We start from the raw sequence: 15,589 nt of genomic DNA, 5'->3' as shown, positions 1-15,589 counted from the left end.
ATCATTGAGGTCCACAAAGAAGCAGGTTAATATGAATTCTTAAAAAAGTTTAATTTTTATTAATAGAAAGTTAAAAGTTAATAGAAAGTTAAAAGCTTTGTTCTTTTAGTTTAATTTTCATTGTCCATTTACTTAAATCACTTCACATAAGTATATGACTGAATACTGAATACGCCCTTTTTACGTTTAGGATCAAATCAAGGTGGTAACAAGATGCTAATGCGATTTAACGCTTTTGAAAAACCAGACTGGAAGAAAAAGAAAGCAGCCCGTGTCATCTTCGGGACCCGCCAACAGCTCAGGAATGGCTAACACAGCTGGGCCGTCACCGAGTTCAGCACCGTCGACACCGTCAACTCACACACCTGGAGATGTGATCTCAATGCCAGCTTTGCCACATAACGATAATACGTCAAAACCGTTAATGATGTTCTGGCCTGATGGGCCCACAACGCTTTCATCTCCGTCAAATCAATTGGTGAGTATGACACGTGTGTCGTATGTAAGTGGGTCTGGTTTGGTTTTTTAGTTTTCTTTAAATGGATATAAATTATACTGTTGCAGTGGGATGATAAGGACATTGTGCAGGCTGACATGGAACGTTTTGTGGAGGATGGATCTCTTGATGATAACGTTGAGTCTTTTTTATCAAATGATGATACCAATTTAAGGGATACTGTCGGTCGTTGTATGGATGTGAGCAAAGGTGAGACGTGAGAGTTTCATAAGTTTATTTATTGTTTGATCTTAGGTTTTACTTTTACGGAGGTTAATTCTATTCGGGCTAGTGCAAACAAGGTTGTTTGCTGTCATTTCTCTTCAGATGGTAAATTTCTTGCTACTGGTGGTCATGATAAAAAGGTAAATAATAGAATTAAACCTGCAACAATTTAGAGTAAAATGCCATTTACATTCTTAAGGTTTGGCCAGTTTTGCGAATTCCGTCCAACGGGCCGAATGAAAATGGCAAGATTTTAAACCTTTTGGATCAAGATGCGGAAAAACAAACCACTAGACGAAAGTTGCAAAACTGGCCAAACCTCAGGGATGAAAATGGCATTTTACTCAACATTTTATATTTATGGTAATAACTCGTAAGTTTTGGGATGCAGGCTGTACTGTGTTATACAGATGCTATAAAGCTGAAGACGACTCTCGAAGAACATTCATCGATGATCACGGATGTGCGTTTCAGCCCAAGTATGCCGCGCCTTGCCACATCATCTTTTGATAAAACCGTCCGTGTCTGGGATGCCGACAATGTTAGTTGACTAAAATTTGCTGACTTTATGTTCCACCCTCTAAATATTCTGTCTAAACAGTCCTCTTGACTATTTTGTTTTGACTTTGACTTCACTTACAGCCTGGTTTTTCTCTGCGTACCTTTATGGGACATTCTGCATCTGTGATGTCATTGGATTTCCACCCGAACAAAGACGACCTCCTCTGTTCGTGTGACGGGGATTGGGAGATACGCTATTAGAGCGTAAATAATGGTAGTTGCACTCGTCTATTCAAGGTACTGAAGTTAAAAAACTAAAATTTTACTATATTACGTATTTTTTAGTATTAATTCTTAAAAAATTTTAATTTTTATTAATAGAAAGTTAAAAGTTAATAGAAAGTTAAAAAAGTTTGATTTGTAATTAATCAGTAGAGAAATCATGTAATTGTTGTGGATTTTGGATCTGTGTAAAGAGTTTATTAGTTTTTTGTTTCATTAACTACTGTTGATGTTGTTATTAGTAGAGACATTATGTAATTGTGATATACTAATATAGAGTTTAAGTCTGTGTTTAAACTATTGATAGCAACATTTAGTTTTGGCCTACATTAAAACTATTCTTATGGGATTTTGTGACTGTGTATACAGGTGGATAATAATGGGGTAGGTGAGCTAGGAGATAGTGAGGTAGGTGGCGGTGAAGCGGCTGTAAACTGGCAAAATGCTCGATACAAAGCCGAGGTACTGTCACACTCGCTTGACGAGCAGTTGTTGGCTCACGTGTCTTGTTTGCGAATTGCGACTCCCGTGGATCAGCTGCCCAGGATCGATGCACAGCTGGCGCAATCACAACATGTTGTCGCGAAGTATTCGGGTCTCGGTAGGCAGGGTGGTAATCTTGGTGATGATAAGGAGCTTGATCAATTCATGGTACGAGTAAAAGATTGCGAGTTTGTTCTATTGTTATGGTTTGAAAATTGAAACTGATTGATTTTTTTTATTTGTGCTATAATGCGGACTCATTATGTTCTGTTGCTTTGTTCTTTTAAAGAGAAACTGCAACAACATGTTCGTGTTAACGCTATGGAAGCTGTTATCGCGTGTTGGGAGATCGAGCAGTCCCTACAGAGCTTGACAGGTTTTGTGGCTTTGTTGGTTTGGATTTCGGTTTGATATATGTTCATGTTGTTGTTTGATGATGATGATGATGATCAAGTGGACAGACGACGGTGATGCGAATTTGTTTGATGGGATGGGTTGCTTTTGTTTTGTTTTATACTTTTATGTATGGAGTTCATGTTTTGCACAAATGGAACATAAATGTTATCGAGTTTTGAACACAGTAATTATTTTGACCGTCTGCGCGCTGCGAAGCACGCGCGAGGTTTAAATCCTAGTATGTATTAAAGTTGGATGTAATATTTTGTAGAAATAAAATGTTAAATACTATTTTCTTTCACTGAAAATCTAATAAGCAGTTTTGGGACTCAAGTAAGTCACATTTGATTTGATGGGGGCACTATCAAGGTAGAGGTGGACAACAAATTTATCACCATCCCACAATTAAAGATTCGTACTGCCTTAGAATGCAACAATGAAGAAGGTATAACAAATGTGAATCTGAATTTAATTAAGCATTGTTAAATGAGTTATGAGGACAATATTGATTACTCCGCTATTTTTAAAGCTAATTTGAATCATAACAAATGTGACTTAGGGGCTGTTTGTTTACCTTTTAATGAGGCTTTTAATGGTTCAGATCTCTTACTGGTTCAACACTTAATGGTTCAGACTGTTTGTTTCACGAGCAGATGTCTGAATGGTTCAGACATTTGCCTCTGAAAGGTTAAGATTTATACAGAGTCTAAATGTTTAAGACCTCTAATCTAAATTGGTCAGACATTTGCCTCTGAACGGTTAAGAATGATACAGGCTCTTAATGGTTCAGACCTCTTATTGGTTTAGCACTTAATGATTCAGACCTCTTACTAGTTCAGCACTTAACCATTCAGATGTTGCCAGACAGCCCCTTACTTGAGTCTCAAAACTGCTCGTCGGATTTTCAATGAAAGAGATTAGTATTTAAAATTTTTATTTTATTTCTACAAAATATTAAATCTTTCTAGAGTTCCACACTCATATTATAAGTTTATGCTTTTGAAGCATATATGCTAAATAGGATTGTACGCTTAAATAATATATGTTTCCTTCAATTTTGATGGTTAAATAAGTATTCGTTTATCACACGCCTCTCATGTGAGTAAGATTTAACTAAAAGATGGATGAAGTTAATCATAAGCTATTTTTTTTGAACAGCTAGCGCAACTGGTAAAACGATCAAACTGTACACACAAGTCACATTCTATCCGTGGCAGGCACTAGGCATCGAAACACCACGAACCCCACAACTACGTGCCAATGGGTTGTGGGTCGGCCTTGGAGTCGAACCAGTGACCACCCGGTAAGGAACCCCACTAAAGTGGGTAAACCTTACTGCCTCCCTCCAAACGAATTGGACTGGGGATCATTGGCGAATCATAAGCTATTATCTATAATCTTCAAGACGACAGTCGGTGGGATTTCCAACCGACCCCCTCCACTTTAGACATTTGTACTTTTAACTTTTTTTTTACACTTCCTTAACTCTTGAAATCACAATTTTAACCCCTAAAATACTACTTTATTTAACCCCTAGACTACTAATCCATTTGATAAGTTTTACAACAACTTTTAAAATTTGCATTTTTAACGCCTTCATTATTACTCCATTTTGTGCATTTGGCTATTTCGTTCGTTTACTTAAAAAAACTATTATTATGTGCGTATTTTTATGTACGTGTCAGTATAAATTTGAGTTGGTATACGTTTCGAATTAAACTTTTTTTGGATACGTGAAAACGTGCGCTTTCACATGATTAACGCATAACATAACGTTTAGACTAATCCATTCGAGGTTTAAAATGTACCCGCGCCGTTGCGCGTGAGGGTTTAATTACTAGTTAAGCATAAAAAAAATGAATGATTTTTTTTTTATTTTTTAATTTTTTTCCATCTTCTCAACCATGTGTTTTAGTCCAAAAACCTAAAAAACAATATGATTATTACTCTACAATAGTCCAAAAACCTAAAAAACAATATGATTATTTTCTACATATACAAAATCAAGTTAGAAAAAAAAAACCGTTTTATTCTTTTATATTCATTTTAAAATTACGGTTTCATCCTTAATTTAAAATAAAATTACGTTTTTGCCTCACTTCAAAATAAAATTATGTTTTTATCCCTCGCTTAAAATTACGATTTTGCCCTCGGTTTAAAATTGTACTTTTATCCCCATATTACAATTACAATTTTGGCCCCAGTTCAAAATAAATTTTTGCTTTTGCCCCAAACTAAAAATGACGATTTTGCATTTCCGCCCCGTTTCAAAAATTATGATTTCGTCTTCAGCTTAAAATTATGTTTTTGCCCGGTTTAAAATAAAAGTATGCTTTTGCTCCCCAATTCAAAATTATGATTTTGCCCCAGTTTAAATTAAAAATATAGTTTTGTCCCCAGCTTAAAATTACGATTTTGTCCTTAGTGCAAAGTTGTATTACGATTTTGTCCCTGGTTCAAATTTATAGTATTGACATCACTTTAACTTTTGGCAAATTACGATTTTACCCAACTCAACAAATACAACTTTGCCCTTAGTTCAAATTATAATATTGCTATCGTTTTAGTTTTTTTAGCAAAACTATAAGAGTGTTTTTTTAATTGGTTGACTGAATTTAATTTTTTTCCATGTGAAGGAGCTGGCTAACACTCGCTCATTAATCCTGACAAACTACAGTTTTGCCCTGAGCTTAGAACTACGGTCTTGTCATCGTTTTAGTTTTTTTTTCCTAACAAAACTATAATAGTGTTTTTTAATTGATTGAGAATTATTCGGCCATCGCCCCGCAACGCGGGCGAGGCATCATCTAGTTACTCTACAAAGAAAACATGCTTGAGCAACTAGGAAAAAAATTAAATAAAAAATTTTCTCATTTCTCACCTTTAATGCTTGAGCAACTAGGAAAAAAATTAAATAAAAAAATATTCTCATTTCTAACCTTTAACACAATTTATTTGTAAATAACCTTACCCTAAATATATAGTCAATTACTTTAGTGTTTCATAAAAGTAACAAAGAACCAAATAAAGCAAAGCAAAAAAAAAAAAAAAAAAAAAAAATTAAAATAAATAATAAACATGAAAGTGGAGGCTTCAACAGGTGGAGGAAGAAGGTCTGGTGAAGTATAAAGGCACACTACCCCTCACCTCTAAAACCCCTGCATCTCTTTCTCTAAAACTCTCTCTCTCTCTCTCTCTCTCTCTCTCTCTCTCTAAAACTCTCTCGCGTTGGAGTTTGTATACAGATTCAGACGCCATTGATTCTCTCACATCATAAACCTACTGATTGGATGCACTTCATCACACATTAATATCACTCCGTTCGTTCATTTCTCGGCGATATCGACGGTGATTTCTGCTCTCAACCGCTGCAACCATGGGGACCGATAAGGCTCTCAGTCTCGAAGAGATTAAAAACGAAACTATTGATCTGGTATGACTCTTCATTTACTTTTGTTTTCTCTACTGTTTTGATTTTTCATCGATCGATCGATCGTTGTTGTTGTCATTGAACTTGAATTTCATTTCAATTTAGGTTTAATTTGATGTTGATTTGAATTCGATTTGAGATTGCGATGAACACGATTAACATAACGTCATCGTTAGTAAATTGCGTCATGATATTCATGATAATTTTGTTTTGTGATTTGCTTTTTGATGCTTTAGCATGCGAATTCTTCTCTTCACACTTTACTTCACTGACTACCTTTTGTTATTCCTTTGAGATCAGTTACGTTTTGATTGTTAAAGTAATAATGATTTTATTTTTTTGTACGGTTTACATGCTAATCGACAAATTAATTACTAGTTTCCTTTTGTTTATATTTATATTATATTTAAATATTTAAATATTTAAATTAAAATTTTATTTATATGATTTAATTTTAATACATAAGTCGATCAGTTATGTACTACTACTGTATATAAAATGTATTATGCGGTAATCACAGCTTAACGGTAAACTGGTCAAATTTTTTGTTTATTCAAATTTGTATTTACATGCAACGGAAGATGTTTACTCAATTTGAAGTTAAGTTACTCTAGCTTTGATCAGTTGGTAGAGTCTTTAATTTTTTTAAAGTGATTTGAATAAATTAGAGAGGAAACATTGAAAAAATCTGACTATATTTTTATTGCATATTTTTTATTTTGATTTATTGTTACGCTAAGTTGTTAGAATATCATTGGAAAAGTCGGATATTTGTTAGGCATTAAATCTGAATATATTCTGTTGTGATAGTACTTTATTTCTGTTTATTTTTAAATAGAAGGGAAAAAAAGTAAATGATTTATAATTAAACAAATAGTATGCATTAATTGCACAATATAATGATCTTTATTTTTTGCACGCATCACAATTGTCATCCACTTATACGTTTCTATCTGAATAAAAGATTACTGTGTATAGAAAATATTATTATATACGGTATAACCTTAAAAAAGAAATAATATTCTCTATGTTGTAACTGTTTTAGTTTCCTAAGCATCTTAATTTTAATAAAATAATTTAATGTGTATGTTGATTGTTGAATGCGGGTACATTTCCGTGGTACCTTGGTCTTATTTTATGTTTTTCTTTGGTCAATTTATTCTAACCTTGTTTCTCGGATTTTTGTTTATCAGGTAAAAGAATAATAGTTTCTAATTCATTTTATAAAAAATGTTACGAGAAGTTAAAGACCAAATCACTAATTTGTATTGCTATCATACACTGATACACCCAAAGATACTCGAAATCATATTATTGTAGTTAATATGCATCAAAGCTATGTCACTTTGATAAAATAGGTAGAAACTATATATATATATATATATATATATATATATATATATATTTCTAATTATACCATTCAAATCAAAAGTTCTTTCTTTGACAAATATTTAACAAAAATAGCAAAACTCGGAAAAGTAGTCTCTAGATGTCTTATTAAAATGTCATCGTTTTCATACAATAATAAAACCGACTTAATTTAAGAGTTTCACATCTAAATTTAGATACGTAACATCCTTATATTCCTGTCAAAGCTAGTAAAGATAATTTTTTGTATTAAATTAATTTAATTTTTGCATATATTTTTGGTAAGAATATATTTTTTTTAGTTTTTTTTTTGGCAAGGAATACCCGATGTACCCTTGCTTTCTCGTGTGGTTTGGTTGGCTTTTAGGGCCTTTTTGGTATTCGGTACGTGAGTGATACCCACCCGTTTGTTGCTCTGATCCAAGGTGCCGTCTTTTGAGTGGATGGGGGTTGTGTAGGTCCCACCCTTTTAAGTTAAATGGAAAGTCAACTTGCGTTACTCAACCCTCCATGTCTTTGTTCGGGTTGTTTTTAATCAGCCACCCCATGTGTACAGTTTTCTGTTTTACTCACTTCCCTAGAAAAACAATATTATATTTCAACTTTTTAAATTTATCAACGCTAACGCTGAGAAATATATTACTATTATACATCCTTACATTTTCAAAGAGGATAAACAGTAACATCTAATTATACATCTAAAAATATATATTTAATTTAACTTTTGTATCAAGCAAACTTAATTAACAATAAATTTTTATTGTTATTGTTTTTTTTTTTACTTTTACTTTTAATAATAATTTTTGTTATTTTTTTCTTTAAAATTTAAAATTTCTATTACTGTAGTATTATTATTATTATTATAATATTGTATTATTATAATTACTTTTAATATATTTTGTTTTTCGTTTATATATATTTGAACGAGTCAAATATAGCCGATTTTGTTTCTTTATCGTAAGAAATTGTGCCGATACCATCTGAACTACATCGGTACTGGTACCATATTTATTTTTATAGTTTTCTTTGGCGGTATAAAGTTTGTCAAAAATAGAGTTGTGTTCGCAATAGAGTATTTTTATACCGTAGTGGTAACAATTGCCAGTATGATAACTTTAGCTTGATGAATCGAATTGTTACCAGCTGAAAAACATCGATACCGATATTGGCATTCGTTTTTATGGTTTTCTATCGATGTAAACAAGTATCAATATCTTCTTGTGCATATCTTTTTCGGTTGCTATTTTGAGTGTTGGTACTGTATCTGACCGAACTGATACTGATCAAAACCCGCTGCGAAGCGCGGGTAATCCCACTAGTTACTATTTATATGCAAATATGAAAAACACTGTTTATCTTTAATTTAAAAAAAAAAAAATTTAGAAAGTGATTTTGAATAGAGGAAAAAGAATGCAATGATAAATTTATAAAAATATTATTTAATTGAATAGGGGAGATAAAATTAGTTGATTTTAGTGTAATCATGATAAACAGGATGTGAATGCTGTTACACTATTCTCACACCCTCTATCTTATTTCCACCGAATGAAAATAAGAACTATTCAATTTGAATGATTCTTTTAAAAATTGTAAATCAGTATATCTTCCATGTATCAAAATGACTGAATCATTTAAACTGAATAGTATGGGAAATTGTAACTAGCCGTGTAAATAAGTTAGTTCTTTAACCTGTACTATTTTTTTTCTGAAACATATGGTTATTTTATATATGTAATACTTTTTTTTTGTTTTAACTCAAACAATATTCAATATAAAAAGTAAAAAAAAAAAACTAGTTCTAACCGCTACAATCGAACCTTTTTGACTGAACCGGTCGACCCAACCAACCCAGCCCGTTTGAATTGTTGTTTATTGAAACCATGGTTAACGGTTCAGACCAAAGTTTTTTTGTCAAAAAACTGGACCGTGAACACCTCTACCAGTTTGGAATTTATGATATCACTTTTATAACCATTAGTGTTACTATTGTGTGCGCACACACGTATATACATATATTATATTTCTCACCTGGGACTTAACAGAGTTATATGCGACTTTTTTTGGTAACATCCCCCGAGACACACAAACACACACACCGCACCCAATTAGCCTAAAGTATCTTAAAGTTGTGAATTTGATAAGGGAATTGGGATATATGCCAAACCTCACCAACAAGTGATGGCCAGTCACGTTACATGTCTGTCTAGTTTCCATATCTATGTGTGTGTCCAAACCACCTTAGCAAAAAGTGGTAAAGGGACAAACCCTTTGGTAGATAGTTTGGTTTTTCCCTGCACTTTATTTTTAATTAATTTCTAAATAAAAAAAAGAATTGTTCCCATTTTCAGTGGACCTTAATTCTTGATTCTCTTTCCTGATTTTTTTTGTGGTGGGTCATAATCATTGGAACCCTATAACAGACACATGGAATTTTGGAATATAAATATATAAAAATAAAGTAAAGATAAACATGAAGATAATCTAAAGCAGTAATAATAATATTTTATTTTGTTAATTTGTAATTAATTATTGTTTGTCTTTAATTGAATTATTTGTATTTTTAATGTATAAATGCATGCTTATATGTGACTTTACTTGATACTTTCGAGTCTTACCTTACTATCAAAGGCATGTAAATTAAGTTGAAACTTTTCTTTTATTACTACAATGACCAAACCCACTGCATGATACCTGTTTCAAAGAGTACAAGTCATTATAACTAAACAAGTTAACAAATACAATCTTAAGTGTTATCCAAGCATGCATCATGACACAAGCAGCTGACATATGGCAACGTTGTCCATTCAGTTGTTTATCATACAAGTTTATCTAGTATTACTGTGGATCTAACAGAATGGTAACGTTCTCGACATATAATTACAGGAGAAAGTACCGATTGAGGAGGTGTTTCAACAGTTGAAATGTAACCGAGAAGGTCTAACCTCAGATGAAGGAGCTGCGAGACTGCAAATTTTCGGACCCAACAAATTGGAGGAGAAAAAAGTATTTTCATTACTTCAATCATGATCATGATCAAACTTATGTTGGATTCTGTTTTCTTTCCAAATGCTTAATGATTTTTATATGTTATAATGAGCACAGGAAAGCAAAATACTCAAGTTTCTCGGGTTCATGTGGAATCCTCTATCGTGGGTCATGGAAGCTGCAGCCATTATGGCAATCGCAATGGCTAATGGAGGTGGAAAGCCACCAGATTGGCAAGACTTTGTTGGTATTGTTTGCCTTCTTGTTATTAACTCAACCATCAGTTTTATTGAAGAAAACAATGCTGGAAACGCGGCTGCTGCACTTATGGCTGGTCTCGCCCCTAAAACCAAGGTATTCCGAAACTTAATTGACCGATATATAAATGCCGCTATAAGTTCAAAGATTGACGAATCTGTCGTTACTGCAGGTTCTTCGGGATGGTCGTTGGAGTGAACAAGAAGCTTCCATCTTGGTCCCGGGAGATATTATCAGTATCAAACTTGGTGATATTGTTCCTGCTGATGCTCGTCTTCTAGAAGGTGATCCGTTAAAGATTGACCAATCTGCCCTTACTGGTGAATCACTTCCTGTGAACAAGAATCCGTATGACGAGGTGTTCTCCGGATCAACTTGCAAGCAAGGTGAAATCGAAGCGGTTGTTATCGCCACTGGTGTGCACACTTTCTTCGGAAAGGCTGCACATCTTGTGGATAGCACTAACCAAGTTGGTCATTTCCAACAAGTTCTTACGGCGATCGGAAACTTCTGTATCTGCTCCATTGCTGTTGGAATGTTGGTTGAGATAATCGTCATGTACCCGATTCAGCACAGGCAGTACAGAAGTGGGATTGACAATCTTTTGGTGTTGCTTATCGGTGGAATTCCGATTGCTATGCCTACTGTGCTTTCGGTCACCATGGCTATTGGATCGCATAGGCTTTCACAGCAGGGTGCTATTACTAAAAGAATGACTGCAATTGAAGAAATGGCTGGAATGGATGTGCTTTGCAGTGATAAGACGGGAACACTGACACTTAACAAGCTTACAGTTGATAAAAATTTAATTGAGGTGTTTGCAAAAGGTGTCGATAAGGAGCAGGTGCTGCTTTATGCTGCTAGGGCTTCTAGGACTGAGAACCAGGATGCTATTGATGCTGCCATTGTTGGAACCCTTGCTGATCCTAAAGAGGTATCTGATAACTAAAATGCTTTCGTTTCAATCTGATTTCATGCTCATCGATGACATACGTGACTTTGTAGGCACGAGCTGGAATTAGAGAGGTTCACTTCTTTCCATTTAACCCTGTTGACAAGAGGACAGCTTTGACGTACATCGATGAGCGTGGAAATTGGCATAGAACAAGCAAAGGTGCTCCAGAACAGGTAATTTTAACTTATTTTCTTATTTTATTATGATCCTCATGAATCACAGAATCAGTTGGTTATATATCCAAACTTTTTTTTTCAGATTTTGACCCTCTGTGGATGCAAAGAAGATATGAAAAAGAAAGTTCACGCAATGATTGATAAATTTGCTGAACGTGGGTTGCGTTCTTTGGCTGTTGGAAAACAGGTCAGGATTATACATCATTTGTATGCACACACATCTATTTTTGATTTTATGATCGTGATTACTTACTCTTTTCATTGTGATGATTTTGTAGGAAGTGCCTGAAAAAACAAAAGAAGGCCCAGGTGGACCATGGCAATTTGTTGGATTGTTGTCCCTATTCGACCCACCAAGGCATGACAGTGCTGAGACCATTCGCCAAGCTCTCCATCTTGGTGTAAATGTCAAAATGATTACCGGTAATCAACTATATCTTCTGATTATATTGAATAACTACTTTTAATTTTAAGCCATTTTTCATGCTTGAGGTTTGGCCAGCTTTGCCACTTTCGTCAAAAGGTTTGTTATTCCGCATCTGGATCCAAAAGGTTTGAAATCTTGCCATTTCTGATCCATCTCGTTAATTCCATCCATTTTTCTCCATTAAGTCAGGGGTATTTCCGTCTTTTTTTTATAACTTAAAGGGCTTTGCGTACTTGTACATTATGCTAAATGCTTGTACATAAAGTAAAAAAAAGACCGAATTGCCCTTTAAGTTAACAAAAAAGACGAAAATACCCCTGAATTAACAAAGAAAAATGGATGGAGTTAACGAGCCGGATGAAAATGACAAGATTTCAAATCTTTTGGATCCAGATGCGGAAAAACAAACCTTTGGACGAAACTCGCAAAACTGGCCAAACCACAAGGAGGAAAATGGCATTTTACTCTTTCTTTTTTTATCTAATTATGACTGTATCATTTATAGGCGACCAACTTGCCATTGCTAAGGAGACTGGTAGACGGCTCGGTATGGGAACAAACATGTACCCTTCTTCTTCTTTGCTCGGTGGCCACAAGGATCCATCCATTGCAACACTTCCTATTGAAGAGTTGATAGAGAAAGCCGATGGATTTGCAGGAGTTTTTCCAGGTTAGTGCTCCTTTGATTGGTATTAATATATTATATTATATCTTGATATACTGACTCTTTTGATCTAAATATACAGAACACAAGTATGAGATTGTGAAGAAGTTACAAGAAAGAAAGCACATATGTGGGATGACTGGAGATGGTGTGAATGACGCCCCTGCTTTGAAGAAAGCAGACATTGGAATTGCTGTTGCTGATGCTACAGATGCTGCAAGGAGTGCTTCGGACATCGTGCTTACCGAGCCTGGGCTTAGTGTTATTATCAGTGCAGTGCTTACAAGTCGCGCTATTTTCCAAAGAATGAAGAATTATACTGTTAGTTCCTCTCTTTCCCTTATTTTATTATAATTATTCCATGCAAGCAGTTTGTAGGTGTTAACTGTTAACATCTTTTCTTTTTGCAGATCTATGCCGTCTCCATCACCATTCGTATTGTGGTAAGTTATATGTAACATTTGAATCATTGCCCATTAGGATTATGACATTATGTTCATCCCTTTGTATGTGGCATGTGATTATTTGAATCATTTGTAGTTTGGATTTATGTTCATCGCTTTGATATGGAAGTTTGACTTCTCTCCCTTCATGGTTTTGATTATTGCAATTCTTAACGATGGTGAGTTTTCACTTCCATTACGCCTGATATGTCTGATTTTCATAACTGTAACTTCACTAATTCCCATTGTATGTACTCAAAAGGTACCATCATGACCATCTCAAAGGATAGGGTGAAACCATCTCCGTTACCTGACAGCTGGAAGCTAAAAGAGATCTTTGCCACTGGAATCGTGCTCGGAGGATACCTTGCACTGATGACCGTCATATTCTTCTGGATCATGAAAGACACCGACTTCTTCACAGTACGTACAGAATTGATTGACCGGAAACTGAAATTTCACAAGCTCACATCAAACTAACACTTTTTTATGTTTGTGTGACGCAGGAAAAATTTGGTGTTAGATCTTTGAGAAATAGTGAAGTTGAGATGATGGCGGCTTTATATCTCCAAGTCAGTATAGTCAGCCAGGCTTTGATTTTTGTAACGCGTTCTCGCAGCTGGTCGTTTATTGAACGCCCGGGTCTCTTATTATTGGGTGCTTTCCTAGCAGCACAACTGGTAAAGAAACGACCCGTTTTCACGTTTTTTATACTAACTGACTTTTGTTTTCTAACAAACTAACAACTGTTGCTATTATGAAAACCTTCAGGTTGCGACTCTAATAGCAGTCTACGCAGAGTGGGAATTCGCAAGAATCAAGGGAGTCGGGTGGGGATGGGCCGGTGTCATCTGGCTCTACAGCATCGTGTTCTACTTCCCTCTCGATATTATGAAATTCGCTATTCGATACATCCTTAGCGGGAAAGCCTGGCGCAACATGCTTGAAAACAAGGTACATTTTTCTTCATGTTTCTTTTTGAAATAAACTAGCGGTATATTATCCACGCGCTGCGGCGGGGGTGTTAAATATTTGTAAGGCTCAGTTTCGACGACATGTACACTGGTATTTACTCAACAAAAAAATCACATCAAACGACAGATTCAAAATTTTATAAAATATCATATTTTAAAGGTTGTAAGAGGAAAACGAAATAAAAACTAATAAAGAAATGAAACCTTGAAGCAGAGTTGGCGACTTGTAAGCCCATGCTTCGATTGAAATTTACATCAGATGTAAAAAAGCAAGTCATAATGAAACATTCAATTTTTTTTATAAAAAACTTAAAATTAAAATAAAATATCCCTAAAATTAGTTTTATAAACATTAAAGTAATAAAAAAGCTAATTAATAAAGAATAAAAGCAGCTAATACATCCAAATGAAAACAAAATAAAGAAAATTATATTAATAAAACATAATCGGAGCAGCACATAATTCAAATGAAACAAAATAAAGAATTTAAATTGATAAAAAAAGTCAAAGCAAACATGGACCTATAAATTTTGTACATGTGGGCCAATAAAAACTATGTACTATTAACAAAACTTGTTAGTTGTTACATGGTAATAAAGTTTTCATATGGACGGAATTACGAGCTTAACCGTGTGATTTCAAAACAGACGGCTTTCACGACGAAGAAGGATTATGGAAGAGAAGAGAGAGAAGCCCAATGGGCTCTTGCTCAGAGGACATTGCATGGTCTTCAAGCACCGGAAACCTCTAATATCTTTAACGAAAAGAGCAGCTACAGAGAACTGTCGGAAATAGCGGAACAGGCCAAGAGACGTGCTGAAGTTGCAAGGTATGTTAAGATGATCATAGTTTTAAAATGGCAAACGTTGGTTGTGGTTAAATTTAATTAACACCGTGTTTATGACATTTGACAACGTACAGACTTCGAGAGGTGCTTACACTGAAGGGGCATGTTGAGTCGGTGGTGAAGCTGAAGGGGCTGGATATCGACACAATCCAACAGCATTACACAGTGTGAGAGATGATGCGTGAAACAACCCTCTTTTTTTAAACATAGTATGAGACTAGTAGAAGTTGATAATTTGTGTGGGGAAAGGCATTTTATGCTGGGATTTAACCCCATGAAACTGTTTACTCGTCCTGTTTTGTTTTCCAGTCGCATTTTCGAGCACTATTGCGCGTATGGTTGCTGCTGCTTTGTGTATGTTTAAGAAAGAATGAAAAGCATGTAGCACATTTCCCATAATGTAGTTTCCATCTCCTTGTCTTTGGTTGTTGGTTATGCTGTGAATAATGCCATGATGTGCTTTTTATGCACACTTGGTTCAGTGTTTCCCTTTGACCTTTAGGGATGCACTCGCAAGCCTAAAACGACATGCTCAACCGTTTTTTAGTAAAACTAGAGTGAATTAGAAAGTTGGTTACAACAGATCTTGATAAACACCGGTCAGATCAAAATTGTTTTAAAAAGATTATTGTAGCGTGCTATAGCGTGTTATGAGTCTATGCATTTGGTTACTTTCGTG

At 34.7% G+C, this 15,589-nt stretch overlaps 3 protein-coding genes and 1 non-coding gene across 4 annotated transcripts; all 4 read left to right on the top strand.

Annotated features, from left to right (window-relative positions):
* The first annotated feature begins 254 nt into the window (after positions 1 to 254).
* LOC118479330 (transcriptional corepressor LEUNIG-like) lies at positions 255 to 717 on the top strand. The gene is made up of 2 exons (XM_035974148.1): positions 255 to 478; positions 565 to 717. The coding sequence occupies exons 1-2, from the start codon at positions 305 to 307 to the stop codon at positions 715 to 717; spliced, it is 327 nt and encodes a 108-aa protein (XP_035830041.1). The 5' UTR covers positions 255 to 304.
* Positions 718 to 754: 37 nt separating this feature from the next.
* Positions 755 to 1,479, top strand: LOC110864022. Its single transcript, XR_004861402.1, has 3 exons — positions 755 to 861; positions 1,113 to 1,262; positions 1,364 to 1,479. It is a non-coding gene; the product is annotated as an uncharacterized LOC110864022 (transcript).
* A 14-nt stretch (positions 1,480 to 1,493) lies between these two features.
* On the top strand, positions 1,494 to 2,398 carry LOC110944802 (homeobox protein knotted-1-like 3). The gene is made up of 4 exons (XM_035974147.1): positions 1,494 to 1,519; positions 1,604 to 1,613; positions 1,874 to 2,161; positions 2,279 to 2,398. Exons 1-4 carry the CDS (start codon positions 1,494 to 1,496, stop codon positions 2,396 to 2,398), a joined length of 444 nt encoding a protein of 147 aa, XP_035830040.1.
* A 3,080-nt stretch (positions 2,399 to 5,478) lies between these two features.
* Positions 5,479 to 15,331, top strand: LOC110865545 (plasma membrane ATPase 4). The gene is made up of 16 exons (XM_022114825.2): positions 5,479 to 5,816; positions 10,065 to 10,184; positions 10,284 to 10,520; positions 10,597 to 11,358; positions 11,430 to 11,552; positions 11,638 to 11,742; positions 11,834 to 11,978; positions 12,488 to 12,652; positions 12,729 to 12,967; positions 13,057 to 13,089; positions 13,187 to 13,268; positions 13,352 to 13,512; positions 13,596 to 13,769; positions 13,861 to 14,043; positions 14,711 to 14,892; positions 14,985 to 15,331. Exons 1-16 carry the CDS (start codon positions 5,760 to 5,762, stop codon positions 15,079 to 15,081), a joined length of 2,865 nt encoding a protein of 954 aa, XP_021970517.1. The 5' UTR covers positions 5,479 to 5,759; the 3' UTR covers positions 15,082 to 15,331.
* Positions 15,332 to 15,589: the final 258 nt, after the last annotated feature.

The sequence above is a fragment of the Helianthus annuus genome, chromosome 6 (assembly GCF_002127325.2).
Source record: "Helianthus annuus cultivar XRQ/B chromosome 6, HanXRQr2.0-SUNRISE, whole genome shotgun sequence".
NCBI classification, from domain to species: Eukaryota; Viridiplantae; Streptophyta; class Magnoliopsida; order Asterales; family Asteraceae; genus Helianthus; species Helianthus annuus.
Note: the sequence above shows the minus strand (reverse complement) of the source record. Positions and strands in the feature narration are given on the sequence as shown.

Bases quoted from the DNA above. Each gene is read 5' to 3' on its own strand.
- LOC118479330 (XM_035974148.1), top strand. From the start codon at position 305: ATGGCTAACACAGCTGGGCCGTCACCGAGTTCAGCACCGTCGACACCG. The intron at 479-564 runs GTGAGTATGACA...ATACTGTTGCAG, and splicing joins CATCTCCGTCAAATCAATTG to TGGGATGATAAGGACATTGT.
- LOC110944802 (XM_035974147.1), top strand. From the start codon at position 1,494: ATGGTAGTTGCACTCGTCTATTCAAG. The intron at 2,162-2,278 runs GTAAAAGATTGC...TCTTTTAAAGAG, and splicing joins TTGATCAATTCATGGTACGA to AAACTGCAACAACATGTTCG.
- LOC110865545 (XM_022114825.2), top strand. From the start codon at position 5,760: ATGGGGACCGATAAGGCTCTCAGTCTCGAAGAGATTAAAAACGAAACT. The intron at 10,185-10,283 runs GTATTTTCATTA...TAATGAGCACAG, and splicing joins ACAAATTGGAGGAGAAAAAA to GAAAGCAAAATACTCAAGTT. The intron at 11,359-11,429 runs GTATCTGATAAC...GTGACTTTGTAG, and splicing joins CCCTTGCTGATCCTAAAGAG to GCACGAGCTGGAATTAGAGA.